Genomic DNA, 19,322 nt, shown 5'->3' on the forward strand with positions numbered 1-19,322 from the left:
GGAAGACACCGGGGTTGCACAGGCAGTAGCGAGCAGCGAAGGCCTCCATCATGCGGTCGATCTTCTGCGCCTCGCCCGGCAGCCTGAAGCTCCAGAGGAACTGCCTGCAGGGGCGAGAACAGGGGGGTGGGTGGGCATCTCCGAGAGCAGAGGCCCTGTCCGGGCGGCCAAAGCGCACTGACCCCCTGGACACCGAGGTGCGCCCGCTGTCTGCGCTCCCCGCCCACCTGCGGGAGCCCCCACGGCTGATGAAGAGAACAGGGTCCTTGTGGGCGCACCCCAGGCTCTCCAGGCCTGCCCCTCCCCAAGACACCGTCTTCAAAACGCTTAATTTAAAACTGGACCCACAAGCGCGGCCTTCAGCCAAGGCCAGGGGCTGAGCCCACAGCAAGGCAGCGGCCACCTCAGTCCACAGCTGGGGGAGCAGTCACCAGGAAAGCGGGGGGAGTGGGGGGGAGGTGCTGCGGCAGAGGAGACGGGCTGAGACCAGCACCTACCAACGAGGCTGGGAACACGGGCCAGGGCGGCCTCCCTGGGCACAAAACCCACACCCTCCTCGGCACACGCTAGGCCTCCAAGTGGTTAGTGGGCAAAGCCAAATGTGGCGTCAAGTGGGCCCAGGCCTTGCGGCACTGAGACTGCACCCAGAAGTGGGAAGGCGGAGGCACCCACAACTGCCAAAGACAAGGCAAAGAGACAGAAGGCAAAGCGACAGGGAGCCGAGCCAGAACCTGGGCCACAAGGAGGCAGGAGAGGCCCGTCCCTGTCGTCCCCGCCCCACCCCCCAACCCCGTTTCTCTCTCTGGTGGCTGGAGTTACCCACAGGGTCACCGCCCAGCCACTCGCCCAACCAGCCTCCCTTCACACGCAGGGGATGAATGCTCACCTTAAGGCTTGTACGAGGTTGAGATCAGCAAACTCGTGGAGTTCCACAAAAGCCTGAAGAACTTTAATGTTAAATTCATCCCTAGGAAAGAAAATGGACTTTACAGCCTCACTGCATGTCATTTCAGTCCTTTTATTAGACATTTCCTAAAGCAAGTGAAAATTATGACCAACCTAGACAGCATATTAAAAAGCAGAGACATTATCCGTCTAGTCAAGGCTATGGTTTTTCCAGTGGTCATATACAGATGTGAGAGTTGGACTATAAAGAAAGCTGAGTGCCAAAGAATTGATGCTTTTCAACTGTGGTGTTGGAGAAGACTCTTGACTGCAAGGAGATCCAACCAGTCCATCCTAAAGGAGATCAGTCCTGGGTGTTCATTGGAGGGACTGATGTTGAAGCTGGAACTCCAATACTTTGGCCACCTTATGCGGCGAGCTGACTCATTAGAAAAGACCCTGATGCTGGGAAACATTGAAGGCAGGAGAAGAAGGGGACAACAGAGGATGAGATGGTTGCGTGGCATCACCGACTTGATGGACATGAGTTTGGGTGAACTCCGGGAGTTGGGGATGGACAGGGAGGCCTGGCGTGCTGCGGTTCATGGGGTCGCAAAGAGTCAGACACGACTGAGCAACTGAACTGAACTGAAAGCAAGTGTTCAAGAGATTTAATGTCATATGATTAAAAGACAAGTTCTTTTTCATGGTGCGTTTGTTTTCAAGCTTAGCTCAAGGGAGACGACCCAGTAGGATGTGGAGTTTACTTCACAATCAGTACGAGTCAGGGTAAGACCCCAAATACGAGCCCGACTGCCAAGGTTGAGAGTCCCCTGTGCTGAGCACTAAGGCACCCACCCAGGTGTGTGGTGCAGAGTCTCAACCTCAGGGCCACCACGAAGCAGGCGCTAGTCCTGTTCCCGCCTCCCAGGAGGGATTCTGAGGCTCAGAGCCAGGAAACGGCTCCTCCAGGGTCACGAGCCAAAAAGCAAGGTCCTGGGCTCAGAGAGGAAGATGGTTTGGAAGTGCTGCCTCCATTAATAACTAGCTTTTAAAAACTAAACCGAGTAGAGTTTAGTAGAATACCAGTAGAGTTACTGGCTCACACGGTAAGGTCACTATTTGGAAGAACTGCCAGTGAGTTTCCAAAATGGCAGCACCCTTGTTTTTTATAGCCACATATGAGGGCTCCAATTTCTCCACATCCTCACCAGCATTTACGATCTTCTTTAATGACAGCCATTCCTAGTGGATGTGAACGGCTACCTCGCTAGTTCTGATTTGCATTTCCCGGATGACTCATGATGTTGAGCACGTCACCATATGCTTACTGGCCACTGTGCCTATGGCCTTGTCGTAACGCCTGTTTGTTCTGGCTGCACAGGCGCTTTGCTGCGGTGTGCAGGAACAAGCTTAGCTGCCCCACGTCACATGGGATCTTCGTTCCCCAAGGAGGGACTGAACTGCGTCCCCTGCACTGGACCACCAGGCAAGTCCCCTATCATACGCCTGCGTATGTATATCCTCTGGATGAATGTCTACTCAGACCCTTTGCCCATCGACAACTGTCTTTTTATGACCGAGTTGTAAGAATTCTTTTTATATACTGGATACAAGTCCTGATCAGATTTCTGACCTGCAAATATTTCTTCCTATTCTGTGGGTTGTCTTCTCCCTTTCTTGATGATGTCCTACGAAGCAACTTATGTTTTGGAATTTAATGATTTTGTTTTTATCTTTTGCTGTCATATCTAAGAAACCCTGGCCTAATCCAAGGTCACAGATTTATTACTAGGTTTTCTTCTTAGTGTTTTATAGTTTCAGTGCTCATATCTAGGTCTTTGGTGAGAGATCCAGTGCCATCTTTCTGCGTGTGGATATCCAGTGGTCTCAGCACCATGTTCTGAAAGGACTATCTTCCCCACCGAACAGACTTGGCATCTCGTTTGATGGTCTATGTGAGGGTCTATTTCTGGATTCTCAACTCTGTTCCATGACCTATATGTCTGTTCTTACACCAGCACACCAGACTGTCTTCGTTAGTGGAGCTTTAGTCTGTTTTATAATTGGGAAGTGTAAGTTTTCCAACTTTGTTCTTCTTTTCCAAGACGGCTGTGGCTATTCTGGGTTCCTTGAATTTCTGTATGAATTATGGGATAAGCTTGTCAACTTCTACAAAGAAGTTCGCTTGGATTTTCTAGGGAGTATGTTAGATTTGTTTATCAAGGTGCAGGCAGTTGCCATTTTTGCAACATAAGTCTTCCTCATACCCCCAACTAACGGGGGCAAGACGACGACCGAGAGAGCTGAGGCTTCTTTGCAAAACGTCCCAAAAAGGTCACGATGGTTTCTGGGGCGAGCAGCGGCCTCCTGGGTTCTGCCCCCATCCCCAGGCTGAGCAGAGGGCCCCAGAGGAGCGTAGACGCCACCTGGCCCCAGGACCGCCCCTGCCCCTGCTCACAAGGACACAGGGGAGGATGTGGTTCTGCAGGGCTCGCTCGGTCCTGGGGAGCACGGGCAACCCCGGAGCCCACGTGACAGACCCCGATGCGAGGGTCGGCCTGGGCAGGCAGGTGGCCCTCTCCCCTTGAACTCACCTTTCACCCAGGTAGTCCCCGATGACTGTCTTATTCAGGCCTTCCCCTTTATACAGGAACTGGGCCACATCCTCCGGGGAGCTCTGCAGCAGGTCGTTCTCTATTAGAAACTGGATTCCCTGGAGAGGAGCGTGAAGGAAGCAGCGCTGAGGAAGGTCCAGAGACCACGTGTCACCGCCTCGCTGGTTCGGACACAGCCGAACTGACACGAGAGCACAGTGGGGTGCTCCCATCACCGAGCTCATCTCACCCATCAAAGAAAAGCGCTTCCAGGCCTCCTGGGAAGCAAGCGGGTTAAGGACAGACAGGCTGCGGAATAAGCCCTCCTAAGTGTCACCAGACATTATAAAGGCAGAAGGAGCTACAACACAGAACTTGCCCAGCTCAGGAAAAGGGTCTGTCCTGTGTGTAAGAGGAGCTCGTCGTATGTGGCTGGCCAACCCAACACCGGTCACAAGCACCCCCTTCCCCATGCTCCCTTGCAACTTGAAATGACTTTGTGAACAGATCGGGTCAAAAAAACAGATTAAGTCTGTGAGGAGGACCCTGGAGAGCTGCTCGTTTTCTGATAAAAGGGGACTCCTGAGCAGCACGGCTCCTTCCTCCTCCTTCCTGCCGTGAATGCAGATGTGATGGCAGGAGCCCTGGCAGCCGCTGGCAACACAGGGAAACGCCAGGAAGAACACAGAACCCTGGGTCCTGGGAGCCACTCGACACCGTGAGGTGTAAGCCTGAGGTGTAAGCTGTCTTCCTGGATGTACCGCCACCTGTGGCTGAACACATTCATCGGTCACCGTGCCACTGAGCTCGGGCAGTCAAATCCACAGCCAAGGAGGGACCTACGGAAACTGGCCAACAGTCTCTACGAGTGCCTGCTGGACCCAAACTAGCAGCGCTCGGGCTCGCAGGAAGCCCTAAGGAGAGCAAAAGTCTACCTCCGACACAGCTTCTGAGCTGGTTTCAACACACACATTAGGAAGCTTTTAAAGGAGGAGGGAATTCGGCTGTTTGCCCAGAGATTGTTTCTACAAATGCAGAGATGGCCTTCTAGCTAAAAGCCTAAAGGCCCAAGGCCAGGGCTCCCTTGCACGATCCATCTGAAAAGTCTATTAATTTTTTAAACACATGAACAGCCCCAACAGCCTCATGTGGAATTTTTAAAAACTGGCAACAACCCAGCAGTCAGTAAGAGAACCATCAAGTACATTCTAGCACATTCACACGATGAAAAGCCATAGGACCAGATGGAACAAACACAGGCACGGATAAAATCTACAGACGTGACACGGAGTAAGAAGACTCGGTGTACTGTAATTCCACCTATGTAAGCTTTTAAAAAGGCAACACTCAGGGGCCCTGCATCTTGGTCTGGGTTGCAGTTACACGCGTATTTGCATCTGTTAAAATTCTTCAAGCTGTACGTTTAAAATCTGTGCACCATGTTATTCTTCAAAAGAAAAAAAAAGTTTACTGAAGAAACCAAGTCTGACAATCCTAAATTAACTGCCCTATATTTCTGGTGGGAGCTTAAGTGGGTACAGCCACCTGGGTACCATTTTCAGAGTGTGAACACACGCTGGGACAGAGCGTTCTGATGAGAGGTGAGCACAGTCCTCACCCAGATTCCTGGAAAACAAGGCCGGGGACAAGGGCGGTGCCCGGGTGAGGGACGGAGTGAGGCAGGGTAGGCAGGCTGGGCAGAGGCTGCCTGACCTCAAATCCATGCCAAGGGGTCAGGGGCAGGGCCGCCCCCCACGGCCTCGCTGGAGTCCTCATCGTCAGGACTTGACGGGCCGTGGGCGAGACAGTAGACTCTGTGCCCCCAACACTGCAGGGAGCGGGCCTCTGAGGAGCCCGAGGTCCAGGACACAGAGGCAGAAGCTCCCTGGGGATGCAGGCCTCTGTGACCACTGTGGCTGTGATACTGGCAAGGGTGGTGCCCAGTGGCCCACCCGGGCCAGCCCCCCGCAGTGGCTGCCTCCCCTGCTGAGGGTGCTCGTGGCCGTGGGCCCATGGTGGGGCCGTGGCTGCCAGACTTTACTGGGAGCTCTGGTTTCTTTGCTCTTTTTCAGCTGTGCTGCCGCGCATGATCTTAGTTCCCCTAGCAGGGATTGAACTCTCGCCCGCCGCAGTGGACGTGTGGAGTCTTAACCACTGGACCACCTGGAAAAAGGCCTTTTTAATCTGGCATCTCACCCATGGGTTCGCTTCTGGCTTAGACATGTACTATCCCAATGACTCTGTTTCTGAAGACCACAGAAGGTCTTAGCGGTGAACGTGAATCACTTTTCCAGAGACTGTGGAAAACATTATTTCATCCTCGATTCAGCAAGGCTGAGGACAAGCTGGCTGTGATTTTCATTTCTTCTTAGAGAGGCTGGTCTCTCCTTCCTGGAAATTTCCTGAGCTTCTCTTTATCCATAAGTTTCCTGATATTTCACTCGATACAGTGACGCGTGCAGGCCTTTTAAAACCGTATATCCCGCTTGGCATTTGGTGAGCCCTTTGAGTCTGAGGAGCTGATCTTACTCCAGTTCTGAAATGTTCCAGTAGTTCCCTGGAACCAGGAGGGTGTGGTAGGGACTAAGTGCTTCCTCTGCACAGCTCCTGACAGAGTCACTTCTCAGCAAACCTTACTCCTCGTCATTGCAGGTGTGATGCAGGGTTCATCGGATTCCTAGGCCCTGACAGCGAGCATCTCAGGCTGAGTGCGGACACCGCCCTGTCTGTTCTGAGAGAAAACCGGACTCTCTCCGTGAACTGGACAGCCTCCCCGTGCAGCACCTAGAACTTAAAGCCTGGTCTTGAAAACTTCCCCCTGTTAGATCATCGCCCTCTAGTGCTTGGTACATCTACTCTGTAAACCCAACTTCCAAAGGGAAAAAAAACAAAAACCTCGTTACAAATCCCAAATATCAGATCATCAACAAGTTCACAAAACTACTGCCCTGACGATCTGGAGTTGACTCACACCTTGTAAGCAGAGCATCAGGAAGCAACACGAAAACTCTCACAGGGGCCTGAACACCCAGCTAAATGAGACTCTCCTGTGCCTACAGACGTGCTGTATCTGAAGAAAACTCCCTTTGGAGACCCTTGAACAGGGACTCATGGTGTGGATATCTGTAAATAACACGTGCAGCCGTGCTCGTGGCTGGCCACTCACCTTTCTGGGATCCATGTTGAACTTCTTCCTCCCCATGGCGACCTGCTTGTTCCTCTGAGTCGTTTTGCTGTGCGTGTGGAACAATGAAGAAGCTGTTACTGGAAGTCTGCACAGAGCACAGGGAGTTTGTGTCCCCTCCTGACAGGACAGCTCGGGAGGAAACAGGCACAGCCCCCCAGCGCCCCTGTCCGAGGGTCCCCCAGTCTCCCAGGTGGGCTCAGATCAGGGCGGCCACAAGGCTCTTTCCCTTCATAGTGATGAACCACTGAGCGGAAGCAGAGCTCCCGGTTAGAGAGAGGGCACGTCGGGGCAGGATGCTTCTGAGGGGTGTGTGCCCGCGTCCTCAGCGGCAAGGCCGGACAGTGAGGGGTGGCGGAGAAGGGCCAGTCCTGCACAGGCACCCCCGGCCCGGCCCTCTCTGCTGCCGTCACCACGGCGGCCTGAAGGGGCAGCCATGGCCGCTCACCTCTCCTCCACCGACGTGAGGTTGTCGATCTCCGTCATCACTTCCGCAATTTCATACTTCAGCCTCTGTAGAGACAGAGAGCGCACGCTGTGGGGCTGACACAGGGGCCTCTGCCTCCCGGAGACATTTCAGGCCCCTAGGTTCAAGCCGCCCTCGGGTGCGTCGGGACAACACAAGTGTGGAGATACCAGGACCTCTTCTTGACATAGAGAGCTCCCAGTCAGAGCCACCCTGACTCGGGAGCAAACAAAATGACCACCTGTCCACCTCCCAGCAGAACGAGAGCAGAGGGGCCCAGTAGGCAGAGCCTAGAGTGCGTGTGTGTAAAATCAGGGGTGAAAAGATACAGACGGCAAAAGGGAGCAACAGGCCCTGCCACGCCACCACACGCCCACCTGCCAGCGCTGGCACCCAGGTCCTCAGGATGGCCTGGGCCAGACACACACAGGTCAGTACCAGGCCCCAGCCACCGTCTCTGGATGACGTCTGTCACCCGGGGTTCGATGCGGCACCATGGACAGAGCCCAGGAGGCGTCGAGGCTCTCGCCTGTGGCCTCAGGCAAGCCCAGGCCTCATGGAGGGACAGGTCCTCCCCAGTGAGCCGGCTCTGAGCTCCTGGGCCTTGGCGGCCTCAGCTCAGAAGTGTGGTCGTGAGAACCACACGAGGCTCCGGGGGCACTGCGATCACTAATGTACACTGGAATGTTAGCCTTAAAATATACTTTCAACCAAAGCACACATTCTGGGTTACCTGATTTTTCCAAGAATGACAGGTAACCATAGAAGAAAAAGTTTCACAAACTCTCTCTCAACTACAAGGAAATTTTTATCAAGATCCTATGATTCTTACGTGCCAAGAAACTCCAGACTCAAACTGTGAGCACCTAGAAAGGAACTGCTGTCTGGACATGGCTCAGTCCCACGGCCAGTGGCCGGGGAGCCAGAGCGGACTTGGGCTCGCCAGTGGTTAGGAAGCTGCTCAGAGAACAGCCGCACGTCCGATCGATTTCTACAAATATTACGAACACACCAACTCGGAGACTGTGGCTGGCTCCCCTGCACCTCCCGTGGGAGCCCTTTACCCGCCCTCTGATCACACAAGGGCAGAAGGTGCAACGCCCGTCTGTCTGCGTTTATCCGTCATTCTACACCCACCAGCTGGTAGGTGCTGGGCGCATGGCCAGAACTCAATATAGGTTTAGCCCTTTATTCAAAAGATCCCTGCGTGCCAATAACATGCTAGGCAGTGTCCTAAGTGCTGGGGACACTGGTCAACGAGACAGGGGCTCGTCCTACAATTCCCAAGGGCAGCACGTGTGACGCCCTCTGTGACGCTGGAGTCAGGAGTCACTCGCTCTAGACTCCAGTCGGGCCTTCTCCTCCACCCCAGAGTCTGTCTGCCTGGCGAGCACCAGTTCTGTTCCAGTAGCCTGGGTAACTCCCACTCCCTGCCTCCCTGTGTGGTTCGAATATGCACACACTAAATATCCATTTTTTCACATTTTCAGGAAGCTACTTGATTTACAATTTTACCTAAGAGCAAAAATGAAAAGACATTTTTTTTTTACCTCAATGTCATCAATAAGTTCCTTTTTTCTTCGACGGATGTCTAAAAGTTCTTCTCTTTCTTCTAGTGAAAGGTCTTCAGGCACTGAAATTTAAAAAAATAAATCAAATTAAACAACTCTGGAGAACAATCTGTAGACAGCCACTGAGATTGAAGATGGGCATGTGTGCAAGCCAGCGATTCTGTGCCCAGTTATTTATCCAAAGGAGCCAAGGAACCCCCGCTTGCAGACCCCATGGAGGACACTCGCAGCAGCGCTGTTTTGAGAGAAAAACAATCGGAGTCACCACTAATAAGAAAATAAACTGTGGTATAGTTATGGAACAGAATCCCACACGATTACCAACGGCTGAACCCAGTCCTTCACACAGATGAAACTCACGATGGACGAAAAGAAGATAAAAGCAGCAGACAGACACTGGATGTGGCACCCTCCAGGGGGGTGACATGTATGTACAGCAGAGCATCAGTAAATGCACCACACTCCCGAAACCGCTTCCTTCTGAGTAGGCTGGTGTGGGAGAAAGTACATTCCAGAAGGATACTGTGTGTGTGTGTGTGTCAGGAGCTCAGTCATGTCCAACTGCGATCTCACAGACTGTAACCTGCTAAGCTTCTCTGTCCGTGGGATTCTCCAGCAAGAACACTGCACTGCACTGCCATTCCCTTCTCCAGAGGATCTTCCAACCCAGGTCCCCTGCACTGCAGGCAGGTTCTTTACCATTGGAGCTACAGGGAAGGAGGATATCAGGAAGCATCAACACAGCGGGTGAAGGCTGGCTGTCGTACGGATACTTGCTTAATTTTAATTGACAGAGTTCTTCATAATATCCTGGTATTAATGATTAACCCCTGTAGCATTTTCCATTCTTACGTCTATATTCTCTTTATTTTATGCTATAATTGACTTATTTCATAAACCTTATCAGAAAAACAGCCTCTGATTTTAATAATCCTCTACTGTGTGTTTAACTTCTATTTTATTAATTTGTATAAAGAAACAAAAGATTAAGAATCTGAGCAAATAGCAAGAGAACACACAGAGCTTCTACAAACAAGTTAAGATAATGGGATCATGGCACAGGGACAGACAACTGGACCAGTGAACTGGAAGACAGTGGCCAGAAAGATACACACGGGCTTACAGAAACTGATTCAGCAGAGCCAACACTGCAGTTCAGAGGCAGGGCGGACTCCTATGCACGACACGCGCCGTGTCAGTTATCTCCATGTGAAAAAATGAGACTGAATCCTGATGATCGTCATATTTTTAATCAGTTCCAAGTAGAAATAAAGGCTTAAGTTCACATAATTTCTTATAAAGAAAGAATGTATTTATAAATTCAAAGTAGGAAATTGTATCACACACCCCACACCCTCCCCCCACACCAAATAACTTTGAGAGCAGCCATTCTTATCCTAATTTTATAATTAGGGAAACAGGCCAAGAGACATCTAATGATCTCCCCTGATACAGAAAGAATGTTTGAAGAAGTAATGGCTTAAATGTTCTGTATTTGATAAAAGACGTGAACATACATGTCCCAGGTGCTCAAGCTCCAAGCAGGATAAACCCAAAGACCCACAAGGTCCCAGAGTGTGTTACACGTGGGCCCAGCAGCTCAAGAGTGTCACCATGGACACGGTCTTTCCATCCTGGTGTCCAAAGTGTCAGCTTCATCCTAAAGCTGCTGCTAGTGGCTTCCAGCAGCTTCTTATTTATGCATGGGGAATGGGGTGGGGAAGTATCCAGATCAAGAGGAAAAATAAGAACCAGCAGAGAATGATGCTTCCAAAACCAAGACAGCAAAGATGTGCCAATCCTTGAACTTTCCAAGGAATTACTCCTACCAGCAAGCATCTTAATGTAATTAAGAAGGAAATCTGAAAGCAACAAACCAACTGGTTGACACCATCCTGTTACAAAAGAATAAACACACCTACAGAGCACAGACTGGGCTCCCAAAAGGGACCTCATAATGAAAAAAAAAAAACCTGTTGTTCTGCTGAGTTCACCTGTGCAGATATATGAGAACAAGAGTCTGAAAGGGTGGGGCTGTAGTTCAATCATCAACAGACTTTCTGGTTTTAAAAAACCCACCTCCAGCTTCTCCCCTCCAACCCTGATGATAAATAGGGTTGGCTGATAACAGAGTGAAGGTACATCCTAAGAGAGTCTAAACACAGGGGTGATTCAACTCAAGGTCCTGAAGCTTCTAACCATGATCACCAATGGACTTCCTTGACCTTCTCTCAGTAATGCCCATCTTGTCCTATACGATTAAGGCCCTGAAGAGTTAAAGCAAGAACCATTTACTTCACAGTCACTCTGGCCAGAATTTGCACCTCTAAAAGAAAGACTCTGTGAGGTGGGACAGTGACACTGACTATGTTAAAAAGTGTCCTTATTCACACTGCAGAACTGATGAGCTGTGATGTTATTACATCCATACTTAGAAACAACTCAGCCAAAAATTAAGCAAAACGGTAACAACTGTTAAACCTACTGGATTGATAAATGGGTGTGCATTACCTATTTTATACTCTAAGGGTTTAGAATTTTTCATAAGTTAAAAAAAAAAAGGTTTCAAGTACAAATGGCACCTTTTCAGGGTGTTTGGCTAAAGTATTAATGAGAAATAATGGGATGCTCCCTGGCACACTTGAAAGAATTAGTAAATAGAATAGAAGCAGATAATGAAATACTCAGGGCCAATCTCTTCAAGCTCTCACTGAAATATCTCGCTATCCGATTATTTCTGCTGCTGCTGCTAAGTCGCTTCAGTTGTGTCTGACTCTGTGCGACCCCAGAGACGGCAGCCGAAACATGCGGTGAATACCAACGTTCTGCTGGTAGTCAGAGAGAGCCTATCGGTATCTCTTGGTGTGCAAAGGAACTTTTCGGTCACAGACTCTGGTCATGCACAGGTTACCACTTGCAAGTGCCATGGGGAAAAAATGGGGAGATAAGCCATGTTCAAAGAAAGTGTTCTTAATTATCACCACCTCTCCCACAACTCAGCAGCCTTCTCCCAGTGAAGGCAAAAATTGGGTTTGGCTTGCTTATCATCCACATTTTGTCACTTCGGATTTGTTAGGTAAGATGAAAGTCTATAGCTGATTTTTCTCCTAAGAGCTAGTTTTTTTTTTTCTTCACTGAAAAAGTTATACATGGATATGGTTACACAGAGGCACAAGCTCTCTGAACATATACAAAAGGGCATGCAATGAGACATTTCCTTCCAATCTCAATAAAAGCTTTTTTTAAAAAAAGCAAGTTAAGTGAAACCTGCTGGTAAGAATTCTTTGCAATTCACTGCAGCTGAACGCTCCAATCATGATCACAGTCTTCCTGATTTTTCAGCAATAAGGGTCTTGCTCAAGTCTCAACACAAAGACGGGGGAGGCAGAGACACAGGGTTATTCTTCACGTCCCTTCAGGCCAGTTCCGTTAGCCACGACCAGCAGGTGTGGTTTCTACAAATACAAACGTTTTCACGGGGGAAAAGCAGTGTGGGAAGGTGGTGAGAAATGCCCTGTTTTAGTACAGAGGTGCTGCCAGTGAGGTTTCAGATTAAGAATCAGGAGCAATTTGTGTAATTCAGGCCAGGCACCCGCCTTTCTTGACAAGTCACTCAGTTCAGTTCAGTTCAGTTGCTCAGTCGTGTCCGACTCTTTGCGACCCCGTGAATCGCAGCACGCCAGGCCTCCCTGTCCATCGCCAAGTCCCGGAGTTCACTCAGACTCACGTCCATCCAGTAATGCCATCCAGCCATCTCATCCTCTGTTGTCCCCTTCTCCTCCTGCCCCCAATCCCTCCCAGCATCAGGGTCTTTTCCAATGAGTCAACTCTTTGCATGAGGTGGCCAAAGTACTGGAGTTTCAGCTTTAGCATCATTCCTTCCAAAGAAATCCCCGGGCTGATCTCCTTCAGAATGGACTGGTTGGATCTCCTTGCAGTCCAAGGGACTCTCAAGAGTCTTCTCCAACACCACAGTTCAAAGGCATCCATTCTTCGGCGCTCAGCTTTCTTCACAGTCCAACTCTCACATCCATACATGACCACAGGAAAAACCATAGCCTTGACTAGATGGACCTTTGTTAGCAAAGTAATGTCTCTGCTTTTGAATATGCTATCTAGGTTGGTCATAACTTTTCTTCCAAGGAGTAAGACAAGTCACTGCTGCTGCTGCTGCTAAGTCACTTCAGTCGTGTCCGACTCTGTGTGACCCCATAGACGGCAGCCCACCAGGCTCCCCTGTCCCTGGGATTCTCCAGGCAAGAACACTGGAGTGGGTTGCCATTTCCTTCTCCACAGACAAGTCACTACCTTCCCACAAATGGAGGCTCTCGGTGGGAGGCCGGTGTTTGGGGTTCGGGATGTGTGATTTAATTAAAGGACTGAAGTGAGAACTTCTGCTTTCAGCCCAGACGGAGTAACAGGGATAGACTTACCCTCCTGTCGGAAACAACAGCAACAATGGACACAGCTGTGCACCCTGCCAGGTAGCTTTCAACACCAAGGCCAAACAGCCGTCCTGAGGCAGTAAAACCTTCAGGAATTTATCACGAGGTGACCTAGGGTGTGGTGGTGGTGTAGTTGCTCAGTCGTGTCCAGCTCTTCGAGACTCCATGGACTGTAGCCCGCCAGGCTCCTCTCCCCAGGGGGTTTCCCAGGCAAGCATACTGGAGTGGGTTGCCACTTCCTCCTCCAGAGCATCCTCCTGACAGGGCCTGGACCTGCATCTCCTGCACTGCAGGCGGGTTCTTCACTGCTGAGCCACTAAGGGATGTTTAAAGTCCTTTCGATGGGATGGGGGTTACTGCTGAGCCACTAACGGATGTTTAAAGTCCTTTCGATGGGATGGGGGTTACTGCTGAGCCACTAAGGGATGTTTAAAGTCCTTTCGATGGGACGGGGGTGGGTGGGGCTGGACAGATACCAGAAGAAAATCTGCATCTACATGGAAGAATGGAAAATACTGTAAATGCCAACTATGAGAGTAGACCTTTTCCCCACATGATATGAATCTCTTAAAAACATTTACAGCTACTGTTTAAGGCAAAAATAACAAAAAAAGTGTGTCGGGTTGAGAACACATGAGCACAAAGGCTGGAAGGGGAGAAATGCAACTGCACTGTGAGGAGCTCCTACCCTGGATGTGAAGTGGCGTGATATTATTTGATAGTAGAGTCTGATAAACTAAAAGTATCTAATATCCAAGAAGAACTACCGATTAAAAACTAAAATAAACCACAAACATAAAGCATGCAAAAATAGCTTATTAATAAGAGTGGCTCAGTCGGTAAAGAATCTGCCTGCAATGCAGGAGACGACACAGGTTCAATCCCTGGGTAGGCAAGATCCCCTGGAGAAGGGAATGGCAACCACTCCAGTATTTCTTGCCTGGGAAATCCCATGGACAGAGGAGCCTGGCATGCTACAGTCCATGGGGTCACAAACATCAGACACGACTTAGTGATTAAATCACCACTTTATGACGTTTTCACTCCAGTATTCTTGCCTAGAGAATTCCATGGACAGAGGAGCCTGGTGGGCTACAGTCCATGGGGTCACAAAGAGTCGGATATGACTTTGCCTGTGTGTACTAAACTACAACTTCCTCCAATTTTAAAGAAAAACTAGAGAAACATGACAACAAGTGAACAAAACTGGGCACAGCAGTCATTGTTTTTACACAGAACAGTTTTTAAAACAAGTTTAACCATGGAGTACTTTTTGAAAATAATATATTGATAAAATATTTTAAATGTATTAATACAGCCTTAAAATATAGCAGAGAAATGGTTTCACATATTGCCAGTAGAAATGACCAAATTTTTATTAACCTAGTATGCAGTAAATGGAGAAGGCAATGGCACCCCACTCCAGTACTCTTGCCTGGAAAATCCCATGGACAGAGGAGCCTGGTGGGCTGCAGTCCATGGGGTTGATAAGAGTCAGGGACACGACTGAGCGACTTCACTTTCACACTTTATGATGTTTAATAAGACCTCAGATCCCATCAAATATAACATCCATTTCAGTGATGTCAAGATTTGGAAAATTTTTGCAAATCAGAATCATTGGAAAAGGGAGATTATCATATATGCTGATCAAAGTATAAGCAGATGGTATCTCCAAGTATGTTCTAATTTTCAAATTATATTAATAACCTATTTAGCTAACAGATTCCAATCCACCAAGAAGCTGCAATTTGGTTTATTGCTATAGTTATCTAATGACTGCCTTACAAATCTTACACACACACACACAACACTCTATGAGGTTAATCAGTAGCTCTCCTAGAAGATTATAATGCTCCACAGATGTGGGCTACAGCCAGAAACCCTCACTGTTTTAGCCACTCAACATCAAACTGATAATTTAATAAATTTAACAAATTTGATAATAGGTGATAAAACAGAGTTAAACAAGCACGTGCAGATGCCTCGCAACTGTGTACTTTTGGTACCTAGCCCTAATGGAAACTGATGTCACCTAAACCTTAATGTTACCTTGACTACTAATCAATGCTAACTTTTCTGTTATGATACGGTATTTTTCAGAGTTTTGGTCAATGCTGCAGGCACTAAGAATGCTGGGAAAGCACGGGTTTGGCCTCTGGTCCCGTTAATTCATTCGATGAATGAATTCGATGAATTCCCGAGACTCTGTAGGGGAGTGTGGTTTAACCCAAGCAAATGACACCTCCCTGGAACACTATAAAAACGCGATAGACAGTTAAAGCAGGAGGGGCCCACTGCTCTGATGGTGTGGCTGCACTGAGAGACACTGTGGCCGTCGGCAGCTGGACCTCCGGGTCTGGTCACCCTAAGGACTGGTTGCCCCTCGTGTGGTGACGGAGGAGCCCACGTGGCTAGCGGGGCCAGCAGTATGTCAGCCACATCAGGGTCCCGGTCAGAGGAAGCCACCGTTTTGCTCATCCATTCATCTACTGATGGATGTTTGGGCTGTTTCTACATTTTGGCTGTTGTCAACAATGCTGCTATGAATGTGAGAGTAAAATTTTTGAAATTTAAATCCACAAACATGGATTTGCTCCATAATCCAATGTCATACATCACCGCTCTGAGGACATCATGGTTAGAGATGCCATGAAATCTGTAACCAGAGAAGCAGCACCAGCAAAACTAACTATTAAACTAAGAGAGTTCTTTATTCTATACATGTTTTAAATGTATTTATTATTACTTTTGGCTGCGCTGGGTCTTCGTTGCTGCGTGAGGATTTCTCCCGTTGCGGTGAGCGGGCTTCTCACTGCAGTGGCCTCTCTCGTTGGGGCTTGGAGGCTCTAGAGCGCGGGCTCAGCAGTTATGGCGCACCAGCTTACTTGGCCTGCGGCAGGTGGGATCTTCCCAGACCAGAGAGGAAACCTGTGTCTCCTGCATTGGCAGGCGGATTCTTAACCACTGGACCAGGAGCGAAGTCCCTAAGAAGATTCTTAACTGACTTGATTGTGGGCTCTTTTTTTTTTTTTTTTTTTAACAAAACAGGACACCTCTATGCTGTGTAGCCTGTTGAGTATAATTAGGGACAAACTCGCCTGGTTTCTTTTTTCTTTTAAAATTAATTTCCATTGGAGTATAGTCACTTTACAATGCTGTACTAGTTTCTGCTATACAGCAAAGTGAATCCGCTATGTGTATACATATATCCCCTCTTTTTTAGATCCCTTCCCATTTAGGCCACCACAGAGTTCCCTGTGCTGTGCAGCAGGTTCTCATTAGTTTATGGCACCCCACTCCAGTACTCTTGCCTGGAAAATCCCATGGACAGAAGAGCCTGGTAGGCTACAGTCCATGGAGTCACTAAGAGTGGGACACGACTGAGCGACTTCACTTTCACTTTTCTCTTTTCATGCACTGGAGAAGGAAATGGCAACCCACTTCAGTATTCTTGCCTGGAGAATCCCAGGGACGACGGAGCCTGGTGGGCTGCACAGAGTCGAACACGACTGAAGCGACTTAGCATAGTGTATATACGTCAACGCCAATCTCGAAATTCATGCCATCTCCACATTCCCCCGCCTTGGTAACCGTTAAGTTTGTTTTCCACATCTGTGACTCTATTTCTTCTTTGCCAATAAGTTCATCTCTACCACTTAGATACAAGAGGCTTATTTAAAACATAAGAATACATGACAATTGAAGGCAGAAGGGTAGGGAGTGATACACCAAAGGAAAGTTGGCCCTGCGACAGGAACGCAGGCAAAAGAGACCAAAGATAAAGTCACTAGATACTGACATTGTTCCATTAACCCCCAAATTAACAAGTCTGAAACCTACTCATCTAACACGCCAGGTTCAAAACATATACAGCAAAAACTGACAGGTGTACTTGTAAAAATGGACTCTTCCTAAAGGTGGAAGAAAGAGCTATAGATGTGACTAATTAACCAGCTGAACTAACAGGCATCCTCCGCTCCGTCAGTTTTAAGAGGCACGTCTGCGCATCTCTGAAATCCAATGTGACACATACAGGTCACTGCCTTCACGTCTGGGAGTGAGCCTCCCACCACCCGGGGCACTGCTGATGTGCCAGTCCTTGATGGTTCTGCGAAGAACACGACGTAAGAGCCATCTGATGAAGAGATAGGAGGCTGGAGACTGCTCATGGGTACCCTCTGGAAAGATCCCCCAAGTCTAAACATGATAACCTGCAGAACTGGAGAACTCCCCGAGACAGCTGAGGAGGAGCCCTTTAAGAAGGGTCGGGTCAGCCTCCCCTCGAGCAGCAGAGGACGACACGGCTGTGTGCCCGCAAAGACCTCCTCTGCGTGGGGTGCGGCTCTGATCGCGAGTGCGTTTTAGAACCACCTCAACCAACTTATCTTGGTTCTATTTCACTTTATGTATGCATGATAGTAAAGGTTATTAGTAAATAACCCAATCTACTACTAATAAAATAATTATTAGTAAACAATTAGTAAAGGCTATTTAAAAAAAAAATCAACGCTTCAAGAAGTTCCAAGAACTCTTTCAATTAGTATAAATTTAAAAAATCCTAAGGGAGAAGAAATCATTAAGTCTAGTTTGACAGCTTTTCCCTTAATGGAACATAAAATGATGATGCATCTTACAACGACTGGAGACAGAGGTTCAATCACACCCCTGCAGCTGGGCGGCATGCAGTCTCGCCGGAGGATGTTTATGCAAAAGTGACTGTGCGCTGTCCATCAGCAAAAGTTGCACGAACTCTCACGGGACCAGAGTGGTGGAAACAATGAGTTGGCTCTGCTCCACTGAAAGGTCAAAATGACACCTGGGACTCGCTCACGTTTAGACTTCTGAAGATGAAGCGGGCTCTCTGCGTGGGACGCACAACCCAGGAGTCCACAGAGCAAAGAGAAGCAGGGGTCCTCCTGCATTAAAGAAGGCTTCCCGGCCTGCCATTGAGGATGTGGAAGCAGAGGGTCTCATCTACAGCCTCCTCGCGCTCCTTCTCCAGGGGCTGCTAGGAATCGAGGTGGGGCTGCAGCAGAGAGCTTCCAGATCCAGGCTTGTGGGCCCACCCCCGGCGGACCTCAATGGTTCCAGGGGCCGCCTACCAGGGTCCTCATTAGTGACTCAACTCTGGAGACCTGGCCAGAGCCCAGTCCTCCAGCCATTCCAGGGCTGTGAGCAGCACCTGATTCCCAATGACATTTTCTCTTCTCGCTCCAGACACTCGGCCGGCTTCACCTGTCTCAGGTGGAACTCACTGCAACAACGCTGCCTGGAGACCATGCTCCGGAGCACAGAGCAATTCTGTTAGAAATCAGTAACAAAGTGACTAGAAAAACCCATTAAACAGACGGGAAGTTAAGGAACATAATTGTAAATAATTCCTTGGTCAAAGAAGATACCATAAGATAGCATTTTCTCAAAATGAGAAAATTCTGAGAAGAGAATGATGATAAAAAAAACTATGTATCAATACTTAATATGCTCCAGCTAAACCAGTCCTTAGAAACTCACAACCTAAAATGCTTCTTTAAGAATTAAGCTGAAGATGAAAAGATAAGCATTCACCTTAAAGTAACAGTTTAAAACCCAAAGGAGAAAATAAAACAGAAGAGAAGTTCATTTTAAAAAGGCAGTGAAGTGCAGCCACTCTGGCAAACAGCCCAGCAGCTCCTCAGAAGGTTCCACACTGAGCCTGCGTGGGATCCAGCAAGTCCCCTCACAGGTATTCACCCAAGAGAGCTGAACACGTGTCCACACAGACACCAGCGCACGGCCGTTCACAGCACCAGCACTCACAAGAGGGCAGAAGCGGAGACAGCCTAGGTCCACCCAGTGATGAGTGGGTACACAGTGTGACACACCCACAGAACGGAATATTGTGCAGCCACAAAAGGAGCGAAGTCCTGATACTTAGACATGGTATGCTCAAGGGGAAAGACGCCAGCCACAGAATACCACATACTGTATAGCTCCGTTGACAGGAAATGTCCAGAACCGGCTAAGAACAGACAAGACGAATTGGTGGTAACAGAAACCAGAGGAGGGGTTCGTCTGGGGTGGGGGGAGGTGCGGAATGAGAAGTCAGACAGGAGAGCCTGCTGCGGGCAACGCGCGCTCCGTGTCTGGGCCTGGGTGGCAGGGGCACAGTGTGTGTGCTTACACGTGGAGAAC

At 49.0% G+C, this 19,322-nt stretch overlaps 1 protein-coding gene across 1 annotated transcript in view; it reads right to left on the reverse strand.

Annotated features, from left to right (window-relative positions):
* CYTH3 (cytohesin 3) overlaps positions 1-19,322 on the reverse strand; it is a 57,137-nt gene that overhangs the window by 8,399 nt on the left and 29,416 nt on the right. Inside the window, exons 2-7 of the mRNA XM_010845780.1 lie at positions 8,683-8,765; positions 7,115-7,179; positions 6,649-6,715; positions 3,483-3,601; positions 887-967; positions 8-104 (exon numbers count right to left, since the gene is read on the reverse strand). Of these exons, the coding sequence (XP_010844082.1) occupies positions 8-104; positions 887-967; positions 3,483-3,601; positions 6,649-6,715; positions 7,115-7,179; positions 8,683-8,765 (512 nt within the window). The remainder of the gene's footprint in view (positions 1-7; positions 105-886; positions 968-3,482; positions 3,602-6,648; positions 6,716-7,114; positions 7,180-8,682; positions 8,766-19,322) is intronic.

This window comes from Bison bison, unplaced genomic scaffold, assembly GCF_000754665.1.
Source record: "Bison bison bison isolate TAMUID 2011002044 unplaced genomic scaffold, Bison_UMD1.0 scf7180017864223, whole genome shotgun sequence".
NCBI classification, from domain to species: domain Eukaryota; kingdom Metazoa; phylum Chordata; class Mammalia; order Artiodactyla; family Bovidae; genus Bison; species Bison bison.